General features: G+C 43.4%; 1 protein-coding gene across 1 annotated transcript; it reads right to left on the reverse strand.

Moving 5' to 3' along the window:
• Nucleotides 1-211: 211 nt before the first annotated feature.
• LOC101172795 (prostaglandin E2 receptor EP1 subtype) lies at nucleotides 212-3,296 on the reverse strand. Its single transcript, XM_020706223.3, has 2 exons — nucleotides 2,454-3,296; nucleotides 212-1,224 (listed from the first exon to the last, which is right to left on the reverse strand). The coding sequence occupies exons 1-2, from the start codon at nucleotides 3,294-3,296 to the stop codon at nucleotides 856-858; spliced, it is 1,212 nt and encodes a 403-aa protein (XP_020561882.1). The 3' UTR covers nucleotides 212-855.
• Between the last annotated feature and the right edge of the window lie 5,931 nt (nucleotides 3,297-9,227).

Consider the following 9,227-nt stretch of genomic DNA (forward strand, 5'->3'; position numbering starts at 1 on the left):
ACCCCCCTTGATCCAGATTCCAGCACAGACCAGGAAAACAGAGACGTTCATGGATCTGTTGGTCTGCAGGTGACGATCAGAAAGGGGCGGAGCAGGGAGACTTTGGCCACACCCAGCAAGTTTTTTACATCACAAGTATAATCTTTTTCAAACTGCATTTTTTCTTCTGCTCCTGTTTCACAACGATTTTTAATAAAGACACACTCAGAAATGCAGCTTTAAGCTTAATTTTCTTGATATTTGTCCTCAATCATCAGAAAAACACCACAAGAATACATAAAAAACACCATTTTCATCTTTAAATAACAACACACGTAAAACATATTTAAAAATTAAATCCAATGTTTGATCAAAACAATATGGTAAAGGGTGCCAGTCTTTAGACTTTTCTGTTTGCAAGCATTTTATGTCAGACTAAGACAGACTGCTTTTTCCCAGTGAAGGGGCTGAGCGCCGTAAGCAGCTCTGCTCGCCACACAGCTAAAAAGGTGAAAACAGGCCTTTGAGTGTCAGGACTTCTGCAGACGCTCGAACTGCAACCTGCATGAACGGGCGCATTCAAGCTGGGTGTGATCAACCATCGCACATAAAGAGGGAGGTTGTTCTGGGATCCAAATTCCAACTTTGTGAACAAACAGGCTCACATTAACTTCAGCAGAGCGCCCCCTGGTGGATAAACGGATTCACTTCATTTCACTCAGGTCAGTCCTGCTAGAAACCTTCTGTCGCGAAGACTATCTTAAAGTCTACAGTTATAATATTAGTCAATACAAAAGCATTCATGGTGTACTGTGCAAAATCATCATCATCATCATCATCATCATCAGCAGCAGCAGCAGCAGCTCTCATTGAACTTCAAAAAAGGAACATTTGGGATTCCAAACTGTCAGACTTGGACTGCTCTTCCGTCACAGAAGCAACGTTGGAAACGTCATTCAGTGTCCGTGTTTGGACATCTCCCCTCAGACTTTGTTGACTTTGTTCATGTCCACGCTGGGCAGAGAGCTCTTCTCCCAGCGGCCCGCCATGGAGCCCCGCCTGGCACTTGGCGATGAGGTAGATTTTGCGCAGAACGGAGCGGCGCAGCAGGATGTAGACCCAGGGGTCGAGGATCTGGTTCCACGTGGCCATCCTCACGCCGATCACCATCCAGCTTTTGTAGCTGCACAGCTTGTCGCCGACGCTGCCGTTGTAGGAGTCGATGACAGACGTCAGGCCGATGACCTGCAGCCAACAAGCAAAAGTCTCAGGGACTCTGCTGAGGTCAAAGCGAAGCTCCTTCTGCCTTTGGCGCTAAAGCTGCTCCTTCTTCTGCGGCACAACTTTAGGGTCAAAAAGTAAGAGTCCTGAAGCTTTGAAGAAAGTGTCTTAAAGACGTAATCAGGATCTGTGGCCCTCAGTTCAGTTAAGGCCGTGTCACACAGCCGCTCTGCACACTCTCCGTGTATAAGAGTTTGGCCTTTCATGATTCATGCGTGACTCATGAGTGTTCCATGCATTCGTCATTCCTCGGTGTGTGCAGACGTCCGTCGAGGCTTTACGTGAATTCAGTTTTGAGCTGCTCCAAGTTCCTCGGTTGGTTGAGAATTACACAGTTTATGCGTATTATGTGTAGTTTATGCGCAATATTACATAAATCTTGGACAACTGTGAGTGATTTTTGTGTCTCATGTCTAGTTTTGGTCGGATCAGAAATGGTTTCACTGACTGTAGCGCTGCTTCATCAAGCATTCACTAAAGCCGCTTAAGCCCAACTTTGAGGGAAACCTGCTGGTGTTGATTAAATATCTTAGATTCAGTGTTTGGGGCCAAATAAAGAAATTTTGCATCGTTAACAAGCTAAACTCATGATGCCCCTTTCTGCTGTTCTGAAGGGACAGACTGTTCATCTGCAGCTCGTTTTCAGGCAAAGGTGACCAAAAGTTTCAGCCATCGAAGTTTGAGTTTGAAAGATTTGAACGGCAACAGACCGTTGGATAAACAGCGAACAACGTTCGATAGCCATGAGGTAAAACTGGGCTGTAGGTTTAAACCACAAATGTCATATGTAGTGAGTTTGTGTAACTATTTGTTTTCAATCTCTCCTTTTTTTCCCTTAATTTGAATCTTCAAATTTGACCGAATTTTGTCCATCGTCCTCCGCCACTGATTAAAGTCTCCCTCCGATCATCTTTGGATTTGTTGTCAAAACTATGAAAATGACGTTTTCTGTCGTTTTCTGTGACATAGTTTCTGCAGAGCGGCAGAAGTTCAGAGAGCGGAGGAAGATTGCCCTACTTCCCGACATCTATCTGTTTACACGCTCTCCGGCTAGCTTACATGTGACGCTCTAATGGAGATGTGCGAGAAAATTGGATCCGACTTAATTATTTTATCAATGAAACCTAAAGAGTTCCTTTTCCCCGACCACCAGGGGAGAACTCACAGCTCCAGTTGAACTTCAGAAAACTTACCAGCAGGGGGCACCAGCAGATGCAGGAGGTGACCGTGACCCCGACAAGTTGCACAACCGTCTCTATGTCCTGCGAGCGGGCCGGGTGACGGAAGCCGGGCTTCTTCCGGAGCCGGGCCGAAACCAGCTTCAGTACGCTGACTGTGTTGAACAGCAGGGCCGCGCTCAGAGCAGTCAACCCAAGCCCGGAGAAGAGCGCCACAAACGCCAAGTCCGCCTGGCTGGTGTGGTGGAGCACGCTGATGAAACACCAGGTCCCCGGGTACTGGTAGGTGTACGAGCCCAGCTGGAGGCAGGGCAGCAGGGCCACACACAGCGCTGCCAGCCAGATGAGCAACAGACAAACCTTTGAGCGACTTTTGGTGACGATCGTCTTATGTGGCAGCGGTTTGGTAACGCCCAGGCATCTCTCTGCCGCCATGGCGCAGCCCATGAAGAGAGGGCACAAGCCGAAGAACACCATGCAGCCGCCCATGAACTGACACGTGCCGTCAGAGGAGTCAGAGTGCTCGGGCCCCACATCTCCTGTGAAGTACAGCTGCAGAACCAGGACGCCCAGAACCACATGTCCTATGAAGTCTGTCACCACCAGCGAAGTGGCAAACAGCAGGAAGGTCGCTTTGGAGCCCTGCCGGTGAGTCTTGTAGGCATTGACCAGAATGAAAAGAGCCACGGTGTTGGAGATGATGCCCAGGGTCATGGACAGAATGACGAGGACTTTTCCCTTGGTGCTCGTCTCCCCCCAGGAACAGTTTCCCTGAAGGGACGCTCCGACCTCCTCCACACTGCTGTTGTCCAGCCCTGGCAGCAGCGCAGAGGGGCCCAGGAGGCTCAGAGCGGACATGTCCCGGATGCACTGGTCAGGTGGCCCAAAGCTGGAACAGCTGCAGGACAGAGAACATGTCAGAGTTCAGTTCAGACTGTTCCTGTTTGTTTTTGAAGCTCTTCATGGCCTCACTTTCCTTAGCTGCCCTCAGCCGTTCTCGAGTTTTAAGGTCTGCTAATCAATTTCTGCTTGATGTGCCGAGGTCACGGCAGAAACACCGGGGTCACCGTGCTTGTTCCGTTGCCGGCCCTCAGTTATGGAATAACATTCCTGCAGAACTGCGCATGAAATCTGACCTGAACAGCTTCAAATGTCAAATAAAAATCTACCTTTTTAGATTGACTTTAAAGCTCATGAGGTTTTATTCTATGTTATTAGTTTTTTTTGCATTCTTATTTATCTTCTATGTATTTTATTGCCGACTGTTTTTTTTTTGTAATTCTGTGCTGTTTTTGAATTCTATTCTTAAGTTGCCTAACTTTAAACTTTCTTTGGTCTTTTTATTGTGAAGGTGCATAAATAAAGCTCCAGTCATTCATTCATCAAACTTCGCTTGAATTTTCATTTGAAGATTCCGCGGACGCAATTAGAGCTGAACAGGATTGTGACGTCATCAACGATGATCAGCTTGTGGCATTCCTTGTGCGTGAAACTGGTTACTGAGGATCATGAGCATCCTAAGTCACTTCTACTACATTAACCACACAAATCAAAAGAAAAGAGAAAAAAACACAAAAACAAAAGATCAGCTGCAAGAGCTTCAACAGGGAATTAAAAAAAGGTGAGAATAAAATTAATTCTGTCAATCTGGACAAGCCAAAAATAACCGCCAAAGCTGTGGATAAAATGATAATTTAGCTAAATACATCCTCAAAGTAACATAGAAATAACTAAAAAAAATGGTAACGTAACCAGAATATTGAAAAGTGGTAAAAGGTCAAACTTGATTCTTTTGTATAAACATGGATTAGAACTGATCTACTGTCCAAAGGCGCGGAATATAAAACAATGGTAATGTGGTAGGCTAAAATAAATTAAAAATAAATTGCAATGAAGGTAATTACTCACTAAAAATGATAAAACTCCATTGTAAATGAAAAAACCGTCTAGAGTTTTTCATCGGTCTACACTAAAGGACTCCTTTACTGATGCGCCACAGAAACCCTGAAAACTTACCAGACAGCTTTAAAATATCAGAGTCTCGTGGAATTTCCTTTCAAAGTCCAGGAAATCCCCAAACCAAAAACCCCGAGGAGCTTCTAGCCATCCGGGGGGGTCTGAAGAAAATGCGTAAAAACGCGTAAACGTCATGCGTTATTAATGGCGTTGAGGAGCTTTATCCCTTCGCGCTCCGTGGGGACTCTGCAGGATCCACTCTTGAGTCTGAGGCGCGGCGTGGGGCTTTTATATCCTCCCCGCGGGGGCTGCGCGCCTGAGCCGGACTCACCCCCCTCCCGCGCTCCGCAGTCTGTGCACGCGCCAAACCTGCGCGGTAATCCAGTGCTGATGCTCACTTGATGTGTCATTCCAACGTGTCTCTAGGTTTAGCACGCCTGTGGCCTGCTTTATCTCAGCACGGGTGCGAGTCCAGCATCAGGCAGGTCTACGTTGTCACTGTTCTGCAGAAACGGCTGCGTGGGTTTGTGTAACACAACCAACACAAGAAACGAGACCTAATGATAAAATGGTTCTGTCTCTGAGGTAGTTGTTGTTGTTTATTCTGACCATCATCAGTTATGGAAATCCTTAGGAACACGTGAAAGAGTCCACTCCAGATGTTCTTGAAGAGGTTTGCACAGCTGTCTGCACGCCTGATGCCAACAGGCTTCATGCCTGTTTCCCCCAAACTGAGGGCAGCTGGTGTTTGCTTTATGCTTTTATGAGGAACTCACAACCAGCTGTTGGCATCTGGGCTCGGAATGGGGTCTGGTGGACGAAACACGGGAAAAAAGAGCGGCACATCAAAGAGTTCTGTCCAAATGTAGCCGAGATGCGCAACATCAAAGCATCACACACCAGGAAATGACAGAGACATAAAAAATGACATTTGGACACTTTTCACGTCCCGCAGCAGTTCGGACCTGAGGGACTGTAGGTTGTTTACACGTATCGTCTTTCTTACTGCGCCTTTTAGCAAAACCCCCAGCACCTATAGAGTGAACAACCCCTCCACCTGCCCCGCCCTCATGATGACATCACAGCAAGAAAAAAAAATGACAGGGCCCAAAATCTCTTGTGGGGGTCAAACATTTATGTAAAAAATGCTACCACCTTTTGTTTAAGCGACTTTCACAAAAAATCACTGAGATGTCATCACCATAACTGAAGTTCTATTGACCTTTGACCTTGGTAACTGGCTGCCATCTTGAATAGAAATCAAAATCAGAATAATTAATACTTTCTACAAAATTGAAACTCCTCCTCCTCGCTCCTTGAGCATCGTTGGGAAGCTACTTAGGGAAAATATGTTGGTTTTTAGAGCCTGTAGAATTTGAACGGCAAAAGCGGCGTGAGCCTGCAAAAGCGGCGTGAGCACCTTTTTTACAGAAACATTGTGTAAATTTAGCACATGAATAATTGGCTCGAGCTGCACAGGACAATATGAACATTTTAGGAATGTGGGCGTGATTTACAAAAAACCTCGGTTGCCAAGGAAATACAAAAGTTTACTTTTGTCAATTTTTCTAAAAAGTCCAAAGGGTGGCAGACGGTGGGGTGGGGGGGGGGGGGGGCGTTCAGCCAGTGAGGGCAGGTGAAACGGGTAAAAGGGCGGGTCGCACCTGCTGTAATTCTTTTTTTGTTCTTTTTATGAGGAGAGCGCATGATGTCAAAAAGCTGTTTCCAAAATAGTTAATTCATTTGAATCTCTTAATTTAGAACATTTTCAGTCGTATGATTTGCATGAAATGATCACATTTCTTTTAGAGATGTCCGTGATCACGTGATCAGAAATGGGGTTTGATCACGTAGCGTCAGCCTCAATGGAATTCGATGTTGTCTCCCGATCAGGATATTGATTTATTTTGTATATTCTAAATAAATGTTGTAGTAGCTAACCGCTAACGGCTAACAAAAACCATCCGTTAAAGCCAGAAGGCCACACACTTGGGACTCCGGGCTCAAAAAGCGTTGTTGATAAACGTTTAACACAACAGAAAGTGTTTCTTGCTTTTTGTCTTAACGCAGAGAACAGACACAGGCGTTCCAGCGGATGGAAGTTCAGGATTTTGTTTCTTTGTGATGGGAATGCTGCTGTAGACGGCAGCGAGGCGGCTGCAGAGTGTGGGGCTCCTGGAGACGGTGATTAAAAAAAACAACAGATTAAATCAATAATCTGTCAAACACAACAGGAACTAATAAACTGGTCCATTGATATGATCTGGTCATGAAAACTCCTCATCGCATTCAGGCTGCAGCAACAACGAGCACATATGAAAGAAGGAATTGCTTTTTATGTTTAATATAGATATGAAACACGTGATGAATTATGTACTGAAGAGCTACAGCAATACGGCTCCGGTGGGGGGTGCAGATAGAATATCAGGGGGGCTATTTTGGGTCTACTGAGAGGTTGGGGTATCAAATCCTTCCAAGCCCCTAAGATGATCCAGAATTGCCTCCTGGGATCCACTTGATTTGTCTTCCAGGTTTTGTGGCATTTCTGAGGATCCCCTCTGCGTTTACCCGGACTTGAGACACTGGCTGACTGGCTGATCAATATTTTGTATTTTATAATCTTTTTATCATATTTCTGGTAACTTTCATTCCTTTAAAGCATGCCTGTCTGTTTATCCATCTCTTTTTTGTCTTTTATTTTTTTGACTTGTTCTTTCACTTTGGGTCTCTTTTACTTTTTTAATTTTAAGTTTATGTTTGTTTTAATTTTGTTGTCTCTTCTTTTTAAAGCAGTGGTGGATTATTAGCTTGATTCCATAAATTGCATTTTTAACACTTTTTTAAAGTCTTTTTTTTCCAAAAACAAACTCTTATTATTTTATTATCTTTCTGGACAGTGGATAAAAAACAAAGAGTAAAATGTTTTCATTTTTTAATATTTCATTTTGTTTTCTGACATGTTTTTTCCTCTTTGTTTTTTAAGTTGTGGTTTCTGAAATTGGGTTTTGTAAAATGTAATACTTCTTATTAACATTTGTTTTTTTTGTCGTTGTGATCTCAAAAAGGTTTTTGTATTGAGCGATGTGTTGAAGGATTTGCCCTTCAGGGCCACCGTACTCTGCCCATGGTTCAAGAATTGTTTGACCAGCGAAGGCTCCTTTTTTTTTTTACAGAAAATCAACAACAAACAAAGTTTTCAATCTTGTGTTGAAGTGATCGTAGACTAAGACGTCCAAAGTGTGACTAAAGAGATCCAAGACCTAAAAACAAGCCTCCAGTTTTCCCAACCAAACGTCTAAATGACCATCAAGCTTCCTTAACCTACTTAGCAGCTGAACCAGACATGATGGATAACACAAGAGAAAAGAACATCACTAAGATACAAAATCTGAACTACGGAGTGAGACAGAGTCCAAAAACCTTTGCAGGAACACTTGAACATGGATTCAAAGCTCGTTGAATTTTTTTTACAAGTCCTGTGTTCAAAGTTCAAGGGCTCCTGGGGGGAAAAAGCTGCATCCTCCTGTGCAGGGGAGGGACAGTCCATTAAACTGTACGGGGGATTTTTGTGTGTGCGTCTGATTTTGAATGAACTGCTTGCGTGATGTTTACAGATAATGTTAAATCAAATACACACAAACACGGGGGGGGGGTACGTGCGGTTAACCGCGACTCTTGCTGCTTCATCACCGGGGTGATCACAAACCCTACACCGTCACAGCTCTGGGCACAAACGTCTTCATGGGGGGTCACATGACGTGGGAAGACCCACTACTACAAAAGGGAGGGAAACGGGGAAGCATGATTGATGGGTTGGCCACCCTCCGCCTTTCCAGGTAATTGACGTCATATTCTCTACTTTAACTGTCCGTGTTTCACAAAGGCTGACTGTAAATGATCTTAATTCAACTAGATGGACACAGCGTTTATCGATTTCATTGATCCAGGAAAAAAATGGTCTTAGCAAGATTGGAAATGGTGGATGTAAATATTAGAAAGTAGCCTTTTAACATTTAAAATAATCACAACAACCAGAGCAAAGAGTTTTTGTGTTTTTTCCCAGTTTTCACCTAAATGTCCAAAGCTTACCAAAGAATGGATTTATGATTGCAGTATCTATCTGCACTAGAGCATGAGTTTACTGAACTGTCTTTATCTGGAACGTGGTTAAATGATGACACTGAATAACTTTAAGCAAAAAACAAAAAGGGGGAGGAGTTTCTTCATATGTAAATGAGGATTTTGTGTTTTTTCAAAGGGAAGACTGAAAGATCAATTTTTTAAACAGACATTGAATCAGTTTTCATAGAAATCACAGATTGTAGAGATTATTATTCATATTTTTTAATGGAGATGACTAGTGCTTGGAGATTTCAATATTGACTTCATAAATCATGAAGTGAACAGTTGATTTTCATAATATTGTTTATACAAATTCATTTCTTCCTCCTATCGTGGAGCCATCAACGATAACAAGCTCTTCTGCAACTATAAGTATTTATATTTTTTTAAGTTCTGTTGAAAAGACAAACACTACATGTTCACAGATATTTCAGATCATCTTCCTGTCTTTCATTTCTGCAAAAACAGCCTAAATTTAATTTAATAAAGTTCATTGTGTCAACAGAGTGAACTGACCTCTTAAAGTTATTGTTTCTCAGGTGTGGTTTGTGTTTGTCACATACCTGGCATGTTTCGGTGGAATCACTCAATGACTCTGATGACGGCGTTAGTGATTCTGCCGAAACATGGCAGGAATGTGACAAACACAAACCGCGTCTGACAAACAATAACTTTAAGAACCTGCATTTAACTTATGGAACTTTTACTTTG

Source organism: Oryzias latipes, chromosome 1 (assembly GCF_053564925.1).
Source record: "Oryzias latipes strain Hd-rR chromosome 1, Olatipes_Hd-rR_3.1".
Taxonomy (NCBI): Eukaryota; Metazoa; Chordata; class Actinopteri; order Beloniformes; family Adrianichthyidae; genus Oryzias; species Oryzias latipes.